Source organism: Rattus norvegicus, chromosome 15 (genome assembly GCF_021556685.1).
Source record: "Rattus norvegicus strain SHRSP/BbbUtx chromosome 15, alternate assembly SHRSP_T2T, whole genome shotgun sequence".
NCBI classification, from domain to species: domain Eukaryota; kingdom Metazoa; phylum Chordata; class Mammalia; order Rodentia; family Muridae; genus Rattus; species Rattus norvegicus.
The window spans coordinates 99,024,306-99,045,289 of record NC_141548.1 but is presented as its reverse complement, the minus strand read 5'-3'; the positions used below and the strand labels follow the sequence as shown (position 1 = coordinate 99,045,289).

At 36.4% G+C, this 20,984-nt stretch overlaps 2 protein-coding genes and 1 non-coding gene across 3 annotated transcripts in view; all 3 read right to left on the bottom strand.

The window, feature by feature from the left end:
* Gpc5 (glypican 5) overlaps nt 1–20,984 on the bottom strand; it is a 1,404,282-nt gene that overhangs the window by 223,085 nt on the left and 1,160,213 nt on the right.
* Nucleotides 1,977–2,519, bottom strand: LOC100912132 (60S ribosomal protein L10-like). The gene has a single exon (XM_087586878.1). The coding sequence runs from the start codon at nt 2,403–2,405 to the stop codon at nt 1,992–1,994; it is 414 nt and encodes a 137-aa protein (XP_087443004.1). The 5' UTR covers nt 2,406–2,519; the 3' UTR covers nt 1,977–1,991.
* On the bottom strand, nt 2,472–2,606 carry LOC120097209 (small nucleolar RNA SNORA70). The gene has a single exon (XR_015639172.1). It is a non-coding gene; the product is annotated as a small nucleolar RNA SNORA70 (small nucleolar RNA).

Sequence of the window (20,984 nt, the reverse complement as noted above, 5' to 3'; positions counted from 1 at the left end):
CTGGAATGAGAAAAATATTTATAATTGCATATGTGCCAAGGGACCTGTAAACAGACAAAATGCAGAACTTCTGTAATCTAAGGAAATTAAAGTTTTCAGCAAATGCAAATGTTGCAAGAGAAACCATCAGGAAACAAGGAAAATAATAAGATAATCAGCATCATTAATCATTAAAGGAATGCAAATTAAACACACTCGCGCTATCTTTTCTATTGGCGTCTCAAAGTAAGGTAAACATTAAGGTAAAATACGTACAATCAGAAGAAAGCCGTCCTCTCTACTTTCCTTATGTGAATGTAAATTAGCTAGAGCCCTCAGGAAAATAGAATCAAGTTGTATCTTACAAACTCTGTCATGTGCTTACTACCTTAGATCATGCAATTCCAATATCAGAAGTGTACTGATATACAGGAAAATGTAGTCGTATGCAAAATGTAGATTGGTATTCAAGCTCAAAAATAAAATTAATAATATTGTCCATGACTTGGCTAATAATGATACTCATTGTAAAACACCAATATAATGAAATGCTATATAATCATACAGGTGAAAAGGAAAAGAATTTACTGATGTGAAAGAAAAAATGCATCAAAATTCACTATGTTAAAGGACATAAAGCAGACTCAAAAATTTACTTAACATGTGCCCCATGCACATGGAAGTCTGGAGAATTCAGAGCACAGGTATTAGGGGTTCCCCTGAATGAGGCCTTGTGGGAGGAGATGGACTAGAGAAGGACACCAAAATTGATTCTGGTAAATGAACACAGTTTCTGCTCTGATTATACAAATGCTGCGTGAACATTAACTTTTTAAAATGTATTGAAATATGATGGTAAATTTTGCAAATGTCATTTGAACAAGGTATGCTGCAATAAGGATGATTAGAAAGAAGTTCCCTCATACTCACTTTGGAGGTCTCTTTCTGAGTCATCGCTTGGTTAAAGTTCAACACTGTTCACCTGCTTGTTCTCCAGTTTCCCTGTATGCTTCTCTACCTCCTGTATGCGTCTCTACCTCCTGTATGCTTCTCTAACTCCTGTATGCTTCTCTACTTCTTATTCTTTGGTGCATCAATAAGTTTTCAATTCTCTTTCTTTGTTTTGAATTTGAAACCAAAAATATTTCATATTAATCCTGGATTTTTAACTATAATGGACACTATTTTCATTAGTTCAATTAACCATGCTATAAAAAGAATTGTTCTATTTTATAGTCTGTGAGTATTTTAATTATATACAAATACATTCCAAAACACATATTAATTCTCATAAAAATGATGGATAATAGCCAATAAATACAAGTATAAAATAGATATGCATGTTCTTTCCATATAATTAAATTCCTTAATTTTGTGAAATTACTGTTAAATAATTTAAATTTTTTAAACTTCTCTTTAAATGGGGAAGTTGAATAGTAAGATTGAACAATTTTGTTTTTCAAATAACATACAACAGTATTATATGTCATATAATAACAGTGTGTGCATGCCAGTTTATATAGATAAGTTACCCTCTAAAACTGAGAGACACAGAACATCAGAAAATGTACCATAATTTGTTCAGCTATTTCTCTGTTTGCAGCTCTTAGGTGTTTAGCAATTTGATAGCTTACATTGCATATCAACACAAACTCTGACGGGTGAGATGTATCTATTTCTAACCCTCGTGTGAATCCATAAGCCTAGCATCTAATGGAGAAGCTCATCACTTCTCCAAATACATTTCCTGCTTTGTTCTGGGTGCTGTAGTAATATAGAAATGAAAGCACAGCTCATACAAAGCAAAGGGAGTTTTCTTTCAATGCTAAGTAACACAGCCTTAAACCTTCTCAGGAGCTGTTGTTGGCGATAGAATCCTGGGCATGGTGCTAGTGTTGTAGACCGTCACTGACTTATCTTTCTCTCAGGCCTCATTCCATGTATAGTCTTCTTAAGTTTAACAATTCCTTATGTATGCTGTGGTGAGCTGCAACCACAAAACTGTTTCACTGCTACATCAGAAGCATAATTTTGCTACTGTGATGACTTTTTTTTTCAGATTTGATGTGAGATTTATTATTGAACATGATTTGATAGGGTATAGGAGAGCACTGTGGAAGCCTTCTGGAATGCAGGGCTCTCCACTTGTCAGGAGGACCACGATTGGGGATATATTTGACACCACAGCCATCAGGAATGAGCCGCTTCTCAGCAACCATGTCTTCAAATTCATCTGCATTGAACTTGGTGAAACCCCATTTCTTTGAGATGTGGATCTTCTGGCAGCCAGGGAACTTGAACTTGGCCCTGCGCAGAGCCTCAATCACATGTTCCTTATTCTGCAGCTTGGTTCGGATAGACATGATGACTTGGCCAATGTGAACCCTGGCTACTGTGCCCTGGGGCTTCCCAAAGGCACCATGCATACCTGTCTGGAGCCTAGATCAGGGACAGCAATTATGATCAGACACTTGATTATTCAACTGCCAGAAAACTGTTTCCAAGGTCCCTTGAGGTAACCCATATAGACAATAGGCTACATACACTACCAAGGAGGCTGCTGTTTGCAACCATTGCACACCAAAGTCCCCATGGGGAAAGGGACTGTGATGACTTATAATGTGAATAGCTGATATGCAGTATGTCAGATATGTGCCTCCCAATGGAGTTGAAACTCATAGGTTGAGAATCACTGGTATATTTATTTAGACATGATAATATCACAAAGCAGTTTTTCATGTGCCTTGTTTATCACCACGTTGATATATTCACAGAGACTGAGGAGGGTGTTGGATCCCCTAGCACTGCTGTTAGGGACAGTTGCCAGCTGAAAATCCAACCCTGGCACCTCTGGAAAAGCAGTATGTGTGCTTTATGACTGAGTCATCGCTCCAGTTCCACGTTTATACTAATATATATTAAAAATTTTCTTAAGATACGCTACTCAACTTTTGGGAAAACAGAAAGATTGACCTACCTACTCATTGCTCTTTTTAAATTACAAACACCTAAACTTGTGTGTTCTCAAGCCGCTTAAGAATACAAAATCCTTGTGCATTCTTGACTGTAACTTCAGCTTGTGTCCTCTGTTGCAGACTCCATCTCTGTTTCCTTTCTTCATTTATATTCTTAGGTCTGTAATATCTCGCTGTCTTTATAGAACAAGAACTCCATCCCATCGCTGCTCCCAGAGTGCCTGTGATTCTCTTGGCTCCACCATCACACAACACATTCAACAATAGCAAGGGATAGATACTGTGTGCCTCAAGGCACTGTGAAAGGCTGACAATCAGAGCTCATGATGAAGACAAGTCACAGGTAAAGACGATGTTTTTATCAAATTGAGTCGTATCTTAGGCTTTTGCTGCTTTGAACAGACACCATGACCATGGCAACTCTTATAAGGACAACCTATAATGGGGGCTGGCTTACAGGTTTAGAGGCTCAGTCCATTAGTATCAAGGCAGGAGTATGGCAGCATCCAGGAGGCATAGTGTAGGAGGAGTTGAGAGTCTCATCTCTTGTTCAGAAGGCAGCTAGCTAGTAGAAGCCTGGCTTCATGTGGTTAGGGGGAGGGTCTTAAAGCACAAGGCTACAGTGACAAACTTCCTCCTCAAAGCCACATCTCCAAATAGTGCCAATCCCTGGGCCAACCATACTCAAATGACCACAGTAAGAAACATTTATTCGGAAAGATGAAAACTAGGGACTGCTTGCAGGCACCTGCTAGACTGCTGATAATAGTTCATCCATTAACTGCTTTGAGTTCAACAGCAAGGCTTCAATAAACGGAAGTTAGAGTTATGGACAAACAAAACAAAACAAAACAAAACGAGAATTATCCAATAATTCCAGGCTTCCAATTTTGAAACAGCACCAGAATGTACATTAAACTAAATGCACTTATGTTCTGAACCCTTCAAGGGATGTTCAAGGAATATTATACAGGGGTTTGTCAGTCTGAAATTAGTACCAGTTACTCTTTGATCTTGAATTATGGCAGTGAGGAAAGGAGGAGGTAACATTAGTAACCATGCAGACAAGCAAAGGAGTGTACCCCAGTCTCTGAAGCACCATTTCTTCACAGCTACTGGTACATTGGTGTCTGAATGTTGTGTTGCCTAAATTTGGTTCTCACTCACCCTCCTGTGTGTTTCCTTGGGGTTATATTTTATGTTGTGACCACACTTCATCAGAGAGGCAGAGATAGGATCAAATTCATTGGAGAGCTTAGAGTATAAATCCCTCAATTTCCTTTATGCTATAAACTATGGGTGTAGGATGTAGTAACTTTTGACTTCTAAAAACAAACTTTGCTCAATCGTGTCTTTGAGGATCTTTTTTTTCAGCTGTTTGCTATAGTATTTTCAACAGGGTAAAAAGAGGATCTTTAATTCATCTGCATGCATTTGCTTTTTAGTGATTCCTGTGTTGCAGTGGATCATAAGGTGAGCTCTGACAACACAAATCAGGACTTCCTCCCTAAACTCTTGGAATAAATATTGTAAGATAAGATTGGAAGGAAAACATTTAAGCAAATGATTTAAAAGTCCTCAGACTACCCCAGAAAATCAAGCCATTGTATATAAATTATATCATGCTCATAGATTGCAGTGAAGAATCAAACTGCGTAGACTAAGCTTGAATTGTCCACCCAGGCGTGTATACCATCTCATATCCGATTACGCCTTGGACTATTACTGGGAAAAAAATCCCACCATCTATGGATACAGATTTTAAAAATCATATTATGTTGTCATTTGATTTAAAAATTAAACAACATAACATGTGGAAAGTCAGCTTAACTGTAATGGAAAATAGGAAGATTTGATACAATTGAGTTAAGAAATGACCTTTGGGATAAAATGTAATGGGACATACAGATCACACATTGGTGTATTTAACAGTTGACAGGCTATGGAAATCTTGTTTTATTTTTAAATTTTGGAGATTATAATATAATGATGTAGTTTTCTCCTTACTTTCCTCTCTCCAAATCCTGCCAGTTACCCCTTTATTCTGTCTTTCAAATGGTGTGGCCTCTTTCCAAAATACATTATTATATACACACTCATACACACACATGTACAAACATAGACACAGTAACACACCCACATATGTCTACACATATAAAACATACACAAATAGACATAGGCACAAACACATAAATACACACACACATGTATACACATACACACATGCATTCCTAAATGCATAAGTATAACATGCTAAGCTTCTCCATTACTTGAAAGAATATGTTGGGGATAACATTAGAAGTCTTGATTCTGGGGGGTTGGGGATTTAGCTCAGCGGTAGAGCTCTTGCCCAGCAAGCGAAAGGCCCTGGGTTCGGTCCCCAGCTCCGAAAAAAAAAAAAAAAGAAGTCTTGATTCTGTTGCTGTTATAAATCTATGATAATTTCTAAGCCTTTAACAAAATTGTTTCATCAAACATATTAAAGGCATCTTATATTGAAAATAATGAGATTTAGTACATGATATTCTGCAGCACTTAATGCAAAGTTATAAGTATCTTTCTCATCATCTAATGTGTCTTTGTGTGTGTGCATATACATGCATTGTAAGTGTTACAAACAGAAAATGCTATAGTTGTTGCAAAATACCTTCATGGAAATGTGATTTTTATGGGAAAAATACAACTAAAAGTTCAGTCAACATGTAAGTCTTGAGTGTCACAAGTCTTATTATTTGTCTATAACTTTCTGGGTTAATTTTTTATGAATGCTGTACTTATTAGTAGGTTCTTGAGTGGACAAGTTTCAGCTCTGCAGACTTTTTCCAGCCCTACACCAGAGAGGAAAGGGCTGATCCAAAGAAACAAATAGCTTAGGTGTTTGACTATATCATAATTATTGTCAAAGGGTCAATGAATGTAGAGAGCAGAAATGTGGAGAAAGTTATGAGGTTGGCTCTTGATCTATTAATGAGTCCAATATTGACAGGGAGATCTGAGATTTGCTGCCCATTAGTGACACGCCATCAAGGGAGTCACAGTGTTCAACTCAGACATACTCTGTCCATTCCACACTCACCTAGGAGATGATTACAATTCTTTCCAGTCAATTGACCAATAGCTTCTTCTCTTCTTTTGACCCTGCTTCATTCCTTTCTGAGGTCTTGTCTCTTCATCATCTTGAGTTTCATAGAAAAATATTTAATAAAAGACCGAAAACTGCAGGAAATTTTAGGTGTTTGCCTCTGCATATATCATTTTCTAAACTATCCTCTTCTCTTCTCTTCTCTTCTCTTCTCTTCTCTTCTCTTCTCTTCTCTTCTCTTCTCTTCTCTTCTCTTCTCTTCTCTTCTCTTCTCTCCTCTCCTCTCCTCTCCTCTCCTCTCCTCTCCTCTTCTCTTCTCCCTTTCCATCCCTTCCCCTCCTCTCCCCTCTCGTCTCCTCTCATCTCCTCTCTGTCCTCTTCTCCTCTCTGGAAAGTTCAGCTGTTTTTTGGCCTCTTTAACATTTTGTTCTATTTTGCAAAAATACAAATATAACTTGTTTCTATTGTCATTGTTAATTCAACCAACCATGCCATCTATACCTGTGTCTTTTCTTTTCTTCTTTTTCTTTTTTGATATTTTATGTATTATCATTTCAAATGTTATCCTCTTTGCCAGCTTCCCCTTGGGAACCCCCATCCTCTCCCCTTTCCCTACTTCGATGAGGCGGCTGCCCCTCCCACCCACCCACTCCCACCTTACTACCCTGGCATTCTACTACACTGGGGAATTGAGCCTTCACAGGACCAAGGGCCTCTCCTGCTATTGATGCCAGACAATGCCATCCTCTGCTACATATGCATCTGGAGCTATGAGTCCCTACATGTTTACTCTTTGGTTGGTGGTTTAGTCCCTGGGAGCTCTGGGGGTCTGGTTGTTTGATATTGTTGTTCTTCTTATGGGAATGCAACCGCCTTCAGCTCCTTCACTCCTTTCTCTAACTTCTCCATTGTGGACCCCGTGCTCAGTCCAGTGGTTGACTGGGAGCATTCACCTCTGTATTTGTCAGGCTCTGGCAGAGCCTCTCAGGAGACAGCTATAACAGGCTTCTGTTAGCAAGCACTTCTTGGCATCAACAATAGTGTCTGGGTTTGGTGTATGTATATGGGATATATGCTCATGTGGGGCAGTCTTTGGGTGGCCTTTACTTCAGTCTCTGGTCCACACTTTGTCCCCTTATTTCCTTTAACGAGGAGCCATTCGGGATTAAAAATTTGGAGATGAGTGGATGGCCCCATCCCCCAACAGGGGCATTGCCTAACCGCTCTGTATGGTCTCTATAGGTTTTCTCTCCCCTTTGTTGGTCATTTTATCTAATCTCATCACTGTTAGGTCCTGAGAGCCTCTTGCTTTCCTGGCATCTGAGACTTGCTGGGGCCTACACTTAGTTCCCCATCCCTCATTGCTACACACCTCTGTTCAAATTCCTGACCTCTGTATATCATCCCTGTCTCCTAGCACACCTGATCCTGTTCTGCTTTCCCTCCCCCGTCTTCTCTTTCTCCCTAATACTCCCATCCTTTACCTCCCATGAGAATTTTGTTCCCCCATCTAAGAAGGACTGAAACATCCAGATATTGGTCTTCTTTCTTCTTGAGCTTCATATGGTGTGGGAATTCTGAGCTTTTAGGCTAATATCCACTTATTAGTGAGTGCTTACTCGTGTCCTTTTTTATGACTGGGTTACCTCATTCAGGATATTTTCTAGTTGCATCCATTTGCCTAAGAATTTCATAAAGTCAGTGTCTTTTCTTTATGAATCATACTTCTGTGCTTGAGTTATACATGATTCGTGTTTATAGGAAATATGACAGTAAAGTGGCTAACATAGCAGTTAGATATGTAACCAATTCCCAGTACTGGGAGCTTCATTTAGTGACAACAGATGTCCCATTGGAACTCCATTTTCCACCCTTACTTGATGACTTTATTTAGATATACCTTTGCACATGTATATATTTTAAGAAGTTTCTGTTGTATGAAACCCCTCAATCTTTAGTTTTAGGTTTCCTTCCCCATATTCTTTCCCTCTCTCCCCTTCCTCCATTTCCCCATTTAATCCTCACATTCTAGACTACGCCCCACTCACCCATTCATAACTATTTCATTTTACCTTCCTAGGGATACCCATCCCTCTTTAATTTTGTTCTAGGAGGCAAATAAGTAATGCAGAAATAATTAGACCCATTCAGAACTTGTTTTTACATTTTCTTCTCTGAGACCAGATAACCCTTAATCTATGTAGAGCACACCAGTGAAATCTGTCATTCTAGGCACTGATCCAAGCTTCATTTGAGCTGAACAGTGGGAACTCAATTTTCCTATGACCCTAAGTGAATTTTAGAAACCAGTGCCTTCTTCCCAGGTATTCTTTCCTCAGACTTAAGCACACATATGTTAACCAGAGGTTTAAGGAGCATCTCTGAAAATCTCAGACAGTCCTTCATTCTTCTGTATTTAGTTTTTTCAAATATATATATATATGTATATATATACACAAATATATTCAAATATATATACAAATACATATTTATATAGTCAAATATATACAAATATATTAAAATATATATTTGAAATGTATAGAACTATTGTTAGTTGTTGAATTTCAAAATAGGAAAGTGAGGTTCTTCAGCATGCCAGAAAAGAGAGGAAAGTCAGAAATTTTGGCAGCTCTTCAGGAGATAAAGTAGAAAAGAAATTTTTTGTTATTAGTGGTGGGATATAAGTAGAAAAAAAGCAGGAAGTAATAAGAGGAAGTTTGGTTTCCCACATACAAACTGTCATATTCATTTTAATTCATATGACTGGTAGATTGGGTGAGTTAAATTTTCACATATCACCAGCCCTTTCCCTAGGGACCAAGAGGCGAATGATAAAGTGGCCACAGTCCCTGAATCATCAGGGTGTCTACCTAAGCTAACTAACTGAACTAGCTAACAAACAAGACAAGTTCAAAAGTAAATGTTAGCCAGAAAAGATTAATTAAATTGGGTCTTAGACTTCCTTTCATAAATAAGGCTCCCAGTCCTTTTCAGAATCAGTGACCCCCCTCTAGTTAATATAACATTCAAGCAAGCTCTAACTTTCAGCCAAACTAACTTTCTGCTCTTGCTTCAAAGATTAGAAGCAGGAAGGGAACGGCTGAGGGCTGTTACATTTGCAGGAGTGTAATGTGATCACTGACAGGTCGACAGGAGGGTGAGGAAACAAAGTACACAAAGAACCAAAGAACAGGGCAGTCTAAGTCCTAAAATATCAAAACCTGTTTACTTTCAATACCACAAACACAACAACAGGAACAACTCTCCATAGTCTAAAAAAAATTGGCAATACCCACTTCGAACACACGTTGAAGATTTAATGCGTGATGATTTTCTTAAAATGTTAAGTAGTCTTTTAAAAAGGGAGTCATTAATTTCATAACTCCTTTTGGTCAATTCTGAGTAGAATTCTAAGACCAACAGTGCAAGTTGAAAATGCTGGTCTGTGAGCTGTTTTGTTTCTAGAAATTGAAGCTTGGAAGAAAATAAAAGGAGCCCCGCCCTTCAAAGATATAGGTCAGTTCTAAATGTTTGACCTTGATTAAACAGTGGTTCTATTAAACTGTCTTAAAGAAAGATATGTTAAGAATTTTTCCAATAGTCAGATGGATAAAGAACAAAAAAAAAAGAAAGAAAAATCTGTACAGTGTTTATGAAACATGAGTCAAAAATGTAAATCCCAATTTTTGAAGGAAAAACATTTAGTTTAAAATGGATTAGCAATAGGAAATAGAGAAATATAACATACAAAGCATATTTTGGATAAAATTATTTTGAGCAACATATTTATGTATTTCAGAATGAAGTAGTATGTTAGAATATTTCAGATAGTAAAACATATATAAGATAAAAATGTGGCAAATACATTTTCTAGTTGCTATGCAGCAAAAGAGACATTTAACTGAGCAGGAGGAGAATCGTGAGGAAGCCTCACATCCGAATGAAGAATTAAATGCTGCCTTCGGTGCAGTATTGGAGCTGTAGGTCATATGTAAAGTGAAAGTTTGAGAAAAGGACACAACAAGATAAAAAATGATATAATCAGGGAAATGGAAAATCTATACCTTAATCACAAAACAGGGTTAAAGTAAAATAAAAATGCTTAAGACCATGCAAGTAGGTGGGGAGCAGCTAGTCAAAGTACACACAGGCTTAGTTACAAATGAGAGGTAAGCTGTAGACTTCCAAAATAAGGAATGTGCCTGTCATTAAATGGAGTTAGATGAAGAATCCAACGTTTAATGAAAGCCAATTCTCTTGACTTAAAGTCTACTGTCCACTGTACATCTGTTCAAAAGGACTCCTGAGTTCAGACAAAACTCATAAATGTGGAGTACTGACTGGACTTCCAAACCTTCTTATTGCTTTCTTGTCCAAAGGTCAATACAGTCACCATGGAATCTACCTGAGGCTTCAAATATGGTGCACCCTCTGTATTAATTATAATGCAGTACATAATACACAGAGCAACGTAACCTTTGGATACTACTTAAGAATCAGACATAATGTTGTTATCAAAATCTGTTAAGCAAAATAGAAAATTTAGCCAATTTTATTTGCATAATTCTGCTTTCACTACACGTGATTCTTAGCAATGGAAAAATATAATTTGATAGAAGAAATCCATTAGTGAGTCTCATTGTATTAAGTCATAGCAAAAAATTGAAATACATTTAAATGAATTAACATTTGATTTATGAGTTCGTATGCGAGGGTAATATTAGTACTTTATGTGGTACTGGGCACACACGTACACAAACATGAAATATACATGTGCTATATAAAGTCAAATAAATATTCTCGGTCACGGTGAGAAAGCTGTTATGTATCCACTAATAATCAAAGAAATCAATCATAGATGTCTGCCATTACCTCCATTAACACATTTTTAGAGAAACAGGTTAATAAGATAAAGACTATAATGGCTAAATGCTTTTAAAGAGAAGAAGCAAATTAGTTCCATATGACAAATTGTGTTGAGTATATTGAAAAGTTGTGAAAGTCAAGCTTCTATTGCATTTGCACACAAATTAATATACAGAAATGCACAAACACAAAATCATACCTAACTGAGCATTTAGAAAACATAATGTTCATAGTTAACTCTCCTATTACCAAAATACATGGTATAAATGCAGGGACAAATTACATCTGAAAAAAAGTAAAGAGTAGAATTTTTCTCCTCTGTTTGATCTGATAATAAAGTGGTTTATAAAGTTCTAACAATTATTCTGGTTTTCTTAGGGCTTTCATTTGCTGCTTAATAGAATAGAATCATCTTATTCATTCTACATTATATGAATGTACCTATTCCTCTATTACCTGCCCAGCAAGGCTTATGTGCTTATGTATGTATGTATGTATCTATGTATGTATGTATCTATGTATGTGTGTGTGTTTGTATGAATGTATGAATTTTTTCTTAAAAATTTAAAAGTGTTATTTGTAATGTGACCAGTAATTGTCATTTTGGAATCTGCACAAGGTTCTTCTAAATATAGGAGATAGATATAAATTTAAACTAATTTAAGGACGCAGTTTTATTAAATGCCAGATGACAAAATACTGCTTCAGCAATACCCCCGTCTAAGTCTACAGCCGTGCCACAATGTGATATGCAATAAGAATTCACTCACCACTGCTCTGTCCTCATCCCACAAATTGGCTGACCAGTGATATCTATAGGAAGATAAGGGTGACTTTATTTTCTTCTCTACAGCTGTATTTATAACCTCATTTTGCCCTTCCTTTGGAGGGAAATATTTGCTTTCTTAGTCTTAGGACAAATGGTAGATCTCCCTCTGTTACACCACCTTATTCTGTCTACAGGAATCACTGCATTCAAACAAGCACCAAAATCCTCAGGAACTTAAGCCACACTTTCCCTGTTCTTTGACATTGAAAAATACTAACAAGCAGCAACAAATCTTACCACAGACAGACAGACAGATCAGTTGTATTCATGTTATCATTATCCAAATATCAAAACATGTAGAAAATTCTGTCATCCCTTTTCTCAAATCAAATGCTTGTGATGCCAAATATGAGAATGAGTTAACACTTAAGAGTATGTGATATTATGTCACCATTCCAATTATTTATTTGTATCTATATTTTTAAGGCTCTGGTAAGAGGAAAAACAAACCCTGACCATGTAAAAATGCAAAAGCAAATGTGAAATAATAGGATAGGTATTATTTACAGAAATAGTTAAAACAATTTGTTTTAAATGTAAGTTTTGCTAAAGACAACGTTCATCTTTTGCATGAAAGCTTGTTGTTTATGTTTTAATAAGCATCAACAGTCATTTTCTTATTTAGCATTCTCACCAAACTTTTAATATCCAGTATTATATCTTTTACATGTAAAGAGAAAATATATCCTGCTCAAACGACTTACCTCATAGAAAGCAACCTTACGTGTGTGTGTTTATATAGCAGTAACAGAGTTGCTTGTATTAGAAGATGATGGGTGATTAGCAATGAAGAGAAGTAATGTTAGGTAAGGTATGGAAGACAGGAAGAGGAGACTCAGCCATCTCTCAATTGTGTCCAACTTGACTTTTGCCCTAAATAGAATAATTGGAGCAATTGCACAGAAGGGATGTCTGTGCTCTCTCCATGCTGCATTTTCACAGTGCACATACACTGGCTGTCATCACAGTTGTACAGCAGTTTAGACATGAGCAATTGAGATTCTCTCCAACCTAAAACTTATGATCAAGCCATTCAAATTGATCCTAAAATCTCAACTCTCTGTAGTGTTTGATTTTGACTTTGTTTTGATTACCAAAAATGTCATTATCTTTTATATTTGTTTGGCATAATCAAAAATTATCTCTTCAGTTTTCCAGCAGTATGAATAAACTTGGCCAACACAAAATTGTTCTGTTCAAAACTCCATATTGAAAAACTAAAAAGGAAAACTAAAATATGTCAATAACTCAACACGCATTTTTCTTTTCCAGTGTAGTTTCCATGATAATTTTAAGGAGAATAAGGATGATGTATTGTTTCAGTGGCTTATTTCAAATTATCCTGTTTAGTTGTCTAACTTTGTAGAGCATAGCACCTGCCAATTAGCTTCCAGGTTAAATAACTATATAAATTCAAAGTGAATGAAGATGATTAATCCCATGTAATCATACAATAATGTATGTTAAATGCCACCACAGTTGTCAGGGCTTGTTCTCAAATTTATTTTCCAATCAACCTTTCTTATTCTAAAGAACATTCCGTGTTTACATAGTACGTGAACATTCTGCACATGCACACAGTACATGTTCACTCTGCATTTCCACAGTACATGTATGTTCTGTATTTACATGGAGTGTGCATACATTCTGCATGAATACTGTACATGGACATGGTGAACTCATGTGTTGTGCATTACATTCTGCATTTATGTATATTCTGTCTTCTAACATTTGAGCTTCCTTTCTTCACGTGTCAAATACAAACTACTTCCAGAAGGTATGGCATGATAATAGTCACATTTCTTGTGTTTATTTGCTCTCAAATTGTACCCTTTTCCTTGTGGCTTCTCTTCAAGCATCATTTAGAGCTTGTCATCCACTCTTGAAAGATATTAAGAATCAATTGAATTAAAGAAAATAAATCACTCAATCTCATATCATATCATCAATATTTGTCAAGATTGCAGCCCTATTGATTTGTGTGTGTATGTGTTTGTATGTGTGTATGTGTGTGTATATGTGTATGTGTGTGTATGTGTTTGTATGTGTGTATGTATGTGTGTATATGTGTATGTGTGTGTGTGTGTGTGTGTGTGTTCTTATGACTGGCATGTTTTCTGGATCTACATTGCCTATAACATCTGTCACAGGTGGCATTTATCTAAGCTCAAAAACAGCTTGAATATGGGAAAGAAGAATGAACCCTGGAGGATATTGCTAAGGTGATTAGAGTGACCCAGCTCATGATTGTAAGTTAACCTCCTTCTTCTCTGCTCACAATCTTTCTCACCTCTGTGTCTCTATATTTAAATGCTTCTATGTGCACCTCAATCTATGGTTTCGGGAAAATATTCAGTTTGCAGAAATGCATTGTGTCACCAATGAAAACAGTTTTATTTGTTTTTCTCTTTGTGTGTAGCATATATATCTGTATGCAGGTATGTGTGTGTGCATGTCTGTGGAAGGGGTGCAAATGTATGATTATGTGTGTTGTATGTGTGTGTGCATGTCTGTGGAAGGGGTGCAAATGTATGATTATGTGTGTTGTATGTGTGTGCATGCACATAAAAGCTGTATGTCAACATCAGATGTCTTCCACTATCATAGTCCTAGTTTATTGAGGCAGGTCTCTGACTTTTCAGCTAGATTGACTGTCTAGTCAGCTTCTATGGCTCTCCTTCTAATTTGCCTCCTCCATGGATGCTGAGGGTTACAAGAACATACTACCACACACAGTTCTTGAATAAGGACTTCAGACCCATACTCAGAATCTTACTCTTACACAGACAGAGTGCCACTCCTTAACGCATATGATGAGCTGCTTGGTGTTATACAATAAAAGCCAGATGGTTACTATACAAATTCAGAAACAGGACAAAGCCTCAGAAAATAACCAAGAACCTGACACCCACTGGCTATATGCCTTGGGTATTATGTCTTAAAGCCTGTTTGAATACTCTTTTCCTACCAAATTAAGAAGACATGGCTAGCTTAGTTTGCCGTGGCATATCACTTCCTAACATAGTCTTTTCTCAATGAGCTATATGAGGTAGCATTTCAAAGATCAAGTGAGGGGGCCTGCAAGAGAATCATGGTAGCCATGATTCATACAGAGGAGAACATGGGCATCTCCTGCCTTATCCATGGCTCTCATTGAGAAACTACTGACATCAATGTTCTAGGACGATAACTACAGAAGCTGAAGTCACTCACAGATGCAAGCAAAATTTAAATGGTGTGCATGTGCGTGTGTGGAAGAAAATTCCTGCCTCTGATGGAAGAGGGGTCAATTCTTTAAACCAGTTACTACGACTTAGTCATTTCCTTCTAACATTCAAGGAGCAAATGAAATTTGGTAATACCTCCCTCTCATTCCTCCCTCAATTTCCTATGGTTTTAACCCATTTACTTGGCAATGACATTTAGTGTTGGGTGGGTAGAAGGGAGGTCAGGCATGTTCCAAGAGGAGACAACTATTAAAGGAAAAAACAAACAACAAAAACAAAACCACTCAAATGAGGATGGGATTCAACACTTCTAGTCTACTCTACCATGTCCATGTCATGCTAGAGATGATCATAAACATTAGCATCCTCTCCACAAAAAATATATGTGATTGATGAGTGTTGACACTTCAACTCTAAGAGTAGTGCCTAAGGGGGATTCGATTTTATTTGTGATCCTTATTTCTAGAAAGCTAAATAAACCCTTCGGAAGGGAACAACATGGTCTCTGGCATCAGGGACATAATGATGAAAAGATAATATATATGCTTGTGTTCATTTTCACAGAAAATGTATTTAAAATGAAATTACACTGCATCATTCCTAATTACTACTTGCAACTGTTCATTGCATCTAACCGTAATTGATTATGGGTGGAAACACAGAGGGATCCCTTGTGTAATTCAAGATCAATAAATACATGTCATCGTATCTTCCTTGAGGTTTTATTGCTAGCGATGCAAAAATGTCCTGTTTATAAGTCACAGCAAATGCACTGGAATATAGCAACAAGGGACCCTGGTGCATACTGCACAAGTGACCATGTCCTCTAGCCCAGAAGAAAAGCAGGATGCTCTTTCCACACCTGTGAGTTGGCTCACCGCTGATTACCCAGAAGCGGAGTGACTAGGGATGAACTGGACATGGAAAGGCATTCAAAGTGCAACCAACGAAAATCCTAAGGTGTAACACGTTCTGTATAGCATAGCTGCCATGCTGAATGAGTAATTATGCTATTGCAGAAATGATAAATAATGCTTTGCTATCTACACTGAGAAAATGAAGTGTTTGCTGCCCCTCAAATTGCTAAAGGTGAAACCCGCTTCCTTGGTCCCATCTGTCAGTAGGGACATGATCTGACAAGATAATTTTTCTTAAAGTACTGCAGGCTTGGGTCCATGCACTGAAAACATGCAGTTTATGAATTTTATCCATACTCCTGTGATTTGGTAGAGGAAAATTAAATCATAATTAAAACTCTATGGAAGATGTGTTATATATAACATTGGTTTTATTTAATGTAATTAAATCTCATTGAGAATCTTAGTGTATTAAAACTGTCAAAAACCTGCATGTTATATACTTTACTTGAATATATTATGGAAATTAAAATATAAAATATCAAAACAGTGTTCCAAATTAATATATTTGTGTATTTCATCACATGAAAGTCTTTAAAGCTACTAGTAAGCAGAAGTTTCCAATCATCCATTAGTTTTACATTGACTGTAACCATGTCAAATACAAGTAACAGAGTGCCCATCTTTCCATATACAAACCAGTTAAGTTGGACCAACACTAGTCCAACATCACAGCCAATAGCTATTCCAGACATACACAGGATTCAAAAGACTCAAATAAATATGTCTTTACTATAGATCTCCTGACCAGCTTCAATGCCTCAGTCATTAACACAGTAGATTACATAACATAACCAGACCTCTAAAACCACTCTCTCCTCTTTAGTCCTTTAGCCATGTAACTACTGCTCAATCTAGAATCACATATTGAAGATTTATTTTGTATTTGGGCATAGGTGTGTGTGGGGATGGGTGGGTGTATGTCCGTTAACGTGCTTGTGGAGTCCAGAGAAAGTTATCAGATTCCCCAGATTTTGAGTTATGGCGCATTGTGTGGCATTCGACATGGATGTCTGGGAATTTGTCTTTAGTCCTTTGGAAGAGAAGGAAGTTCTCTTCAGTGTGTGGCTGCAGAGCAGTGTCTTTATCCAACTTTAAGTTACTAGGGACAGCAATGGGTTTCACTATGGTCTTTCTGTGTGGACCTTGTACTTGCTCTCTCTCTCTCTCCATTGCCCTCAATTGCACCACAGTCCCTCCTCATGGATCACTTCCTCCTCCTCTGCAAAGCCTTCCGCTTTCATGCCACCTGTATTCTGATATTCTGTTATTTCTCCTATCTTCCATGTATCTTCTCTCTCTCTATCATCTATCAATCATTTATCTATCATCTTTCTATCATCTATCATCAATCTGTCTATCATCTATCTACATATCTATGTATCATCTATCATCTGTTATTTATCTATATTCTATCATTTATCTAGTATCTATCTTCTATCATCTGTCTATCTCTCTACAATCTCATCTACTATCTCTTCTATCTTTTCTACTATCTTTCTATCTATTGATCTATCATCTATATATCTATATATCTATCTATATAATTTATAATCTATCTTTCATCTTTCTTCTATCATCTATTATCTATTTATCTATCATCTATCATCTATCTACTATCTATCTATCTGTCTATCATCTACCATCTGCTATTTATATATCTTCTATCATCTATTGATTACTTCTATCTATCATCTATCTTTCATCTATCATCTATTTATCTGTCATCTATCTATCATCTATTTGTCTATCTATCTATCTATCTATCTATCTATCTATCTATCTTCTATCATCTGTTTCTTACAATTTCTTCTTCCCTTCTTGCATTCTTCTTTCAAGGACCAACCTTCCCCACAAAATCACACAAATTAAAATTCAAGGCATTAGATGAGACTAAATATAAAATATTTATCTACTTTATGCTGATTTTTTTCACTTAACAGAATTGTATATAATTTCTCTGTATGGCTGATATTCCAGTATATAAATATACATTTGTATGATTTATTTATCCATTTATGGTCTTGTAAGAATTTTTAATTTTTTCTCTTGTGAATAGCACGCACATGGAAATGCACGTCAAAGTTAGAGCCCTTTGTGCTTTACCATTGTGCAGTATACCTTCACTATGCGCAATCTATTTCTACTCTTTTGAGAAGCTTTGATATTCCCACCAGCAGTGAATAAGTGTTCCTCATCCCCAACATGAACATTGTTTTCCTGCTTTCTTGATTATTGAGCTGTCGAGGGGGTACAAAATTCCAAAGAGTTTTAATTTGCATTTCTCTAGTGGTGCAGGGTTTCAGGAAACTTTTCAAATATTTATTTACCTACTGAAATTTTGTTTCTGGTGGGCTGTGGATCATAATGGTCTTTCTGTGAAAAACACTCCAAGAAGGTAACTAAGGTCCACCCAGGGGTGATTTCACTCCCTCTTATTGACATTTATCCTCCTTTTCCACTTTGGCGACCCCCAACTTTTCTTCTCCTGCCAATGTCCCACAGTAAGTGTACTTTAGCAAAAGCACACATTTTCCCCCCTATTTTTAGTTGTCACTTGCCTTGGCAGCAATGGTGTCTGCCAAGTCTTCAGGCTGTTGTAGACTCTCAGCTTGAAGTTGTCTCCTGTTACTTTTCTACCACAGTCTTTCTAATGCAGCGTAGCCAGCCCCAGTTGTGTCTCTGTGCAGATGTTGCCAGACTCTCCCAGTTATCATTCTCAAGGCACACACTGCCAGGAGATGGAAGGGCCTTGAGGCCTACCACTAACTGGAATGCTGCTTCCAGACTGGATGTGGGTATTCAAGTTTCCTATTGGCCACTGGTCAATGGCTCCTATTCATTACTTGGCAAAGGCACTTGAAGTCAGAGGGAAATTTAAAATCTCTCTCTCTCTCTCTCTCTCTCTTTCTCTGTCTCTCTCTTTCTCTGTCTCTCTCTCTCTCTCTCTCTCTCTCTCTCTGTTTTCTCTTTCCCTCTCTCCGTGTGTGTGTGTGTGTGTGTGTGTGTATGTGTGTGTAATGGTAAAAGGGTAAATGTGTTACAGAAAGCCTTCCACTAAATTACACAAGTTTAATTTTACTTGTTTTTTTTTTGTTTTCCCACTGAACACATTAATGGTACTAATATTTTATCGCTGAGATTGAAGATAACTGACTTTTTCTCATATTATAGTTCACACTCTATGTTAAACAGTGTAACTTATAATCATATCTGTTTCTTAAAACAATTTCATTATGAATCAATTGTCTTGTCAACTTGAATATTATCTAATAAAGGGAAATTTCCTATGATATTTTATAACAGTTTTTAAAATGTTGAAGAACCATTTATATCTTAACTAATACAAATTTTAAGGCAGTATACATTCTCTTCTCTAGAAATCAAAATATATTATCAGAGGTAATAAAAATAGAAAACCCAATTTAAATGGAGAACAGTTTTAGTGCTAGTATTAATAAAACTGTATTTGCGAATATCCTGGATTATATCAACCTATTCATCTAAATTCTCGCTGGACAAATGCAAAATCTCAAGAATAATACTGATCTCAGAAATACATATCTAATATCTGAAGGTTAATTTATAGACATAACATTATAGTAATCAAAACTGAAGCTCTGGATTAGATACAAATGCAGAGTTTTTAATGCCAGGGATTGGCAATGTGTATTTAGGTTAAACATAAGAATATTTTTGTTGAGAGACGATTCTTTGTGTATTATTGGTTTCTCTGCAAGTATCTTCCTGAAGAGTAAACTTAGCTCCTGCCATAAACAATGTGGGTGTCTTACACTTAGCATCTCTTTTCTCCAATTCAACCTGTTGCACCCACATGTGGTACCTGCCCCATTTCATACAGGCTTTTATAAATTAGGAGTTGAATCATCCATTAATGAGCCTTATGCTCTAATCCTGCCAGTGTGAGAAGGTTCTGCTTTCCTCATCCAAAAAGGAAACCAAACCAGCCCAAAACTCATATCTCAGAGGGTTCTAGTCATGTGTCATTCTGGAAATCTGAGTAGACGTAGCAGAAGCAAAATTTGGAAGGAAATCTGTTAAAGGGGGGATTTTTTTTAAAGAACCAATGATCTTTCTCACTGGCTTTAAATTGTGTTATTAGCATTAAACTTCCTGAGGCAAATGACTAAAATTAATTACATTCGTGAGAAGAACCTCAGTGGTATTCCCAAATGTGCAGTTTCATTTTTCATGGTTACAGTTACAGTCATCCATGATGGAATACTCTATTGTACTTTTCACAGTATTTAGAATTATGTATGATATTTGAATTTCAATGAATTAATTGACTTAGTTTACTTGAAATGACTGAGTATATGATAACTTTGCCAAAAATTTTCACTTTAAAAATAACCTATGAATTATTTCCCTAAGTCACTCACAAAACAAATGTTTACATTTTATGTATGCCCTACTTCAAATAATATATACATTTTAATAAATATAAAGTCTTTAACAGCTTAAATAAAGTTATTAGGGTTATGAGGAAATACATATCACAAACAAATGAACTATACCACTTTAAAATAAATAGACAGCTCACTGTTAGTTATATGATAAAAGTAAATGGACTCACAGTTCTTAGTTCATTATCTTTTTATACAAATGATAATGTGCTTATTGATATATAAAGAATTAATCACAACTAATGACACAGAGTTCACTGGATATTTCCTTTATTTTTTCAATAATGAGTGACTTAATTTTAAGGAAATTAACATTTTAAGGAATTATTTTAATGATTCATTTTCTAAAGTAATACTTGTGATTTAATAAAATACTTTTCTACTATAGAAAAATATTTTTTCATACCACATATTCTGATTATAGTTCCTGCTTCCTTTCCCATCTTAAGTCATCCCTTTCTTATCTCTCATTAGAAAATAAACAGGATAAAAATAAAATGAAATAAATCAAAGACAAACACATTAGACTATGACAAAGCATGAAAAACGCTAAAGAAAAGGCACAAGAGTCACATGTAGATAGATGCAAAGGCACACATGTTCACCCACTCAGGAATTCTGTTAATAGCCCAAAGGGAGGACAGGTATATGTGCACACAAAGGATCTGTAAGGTAGGAAAAA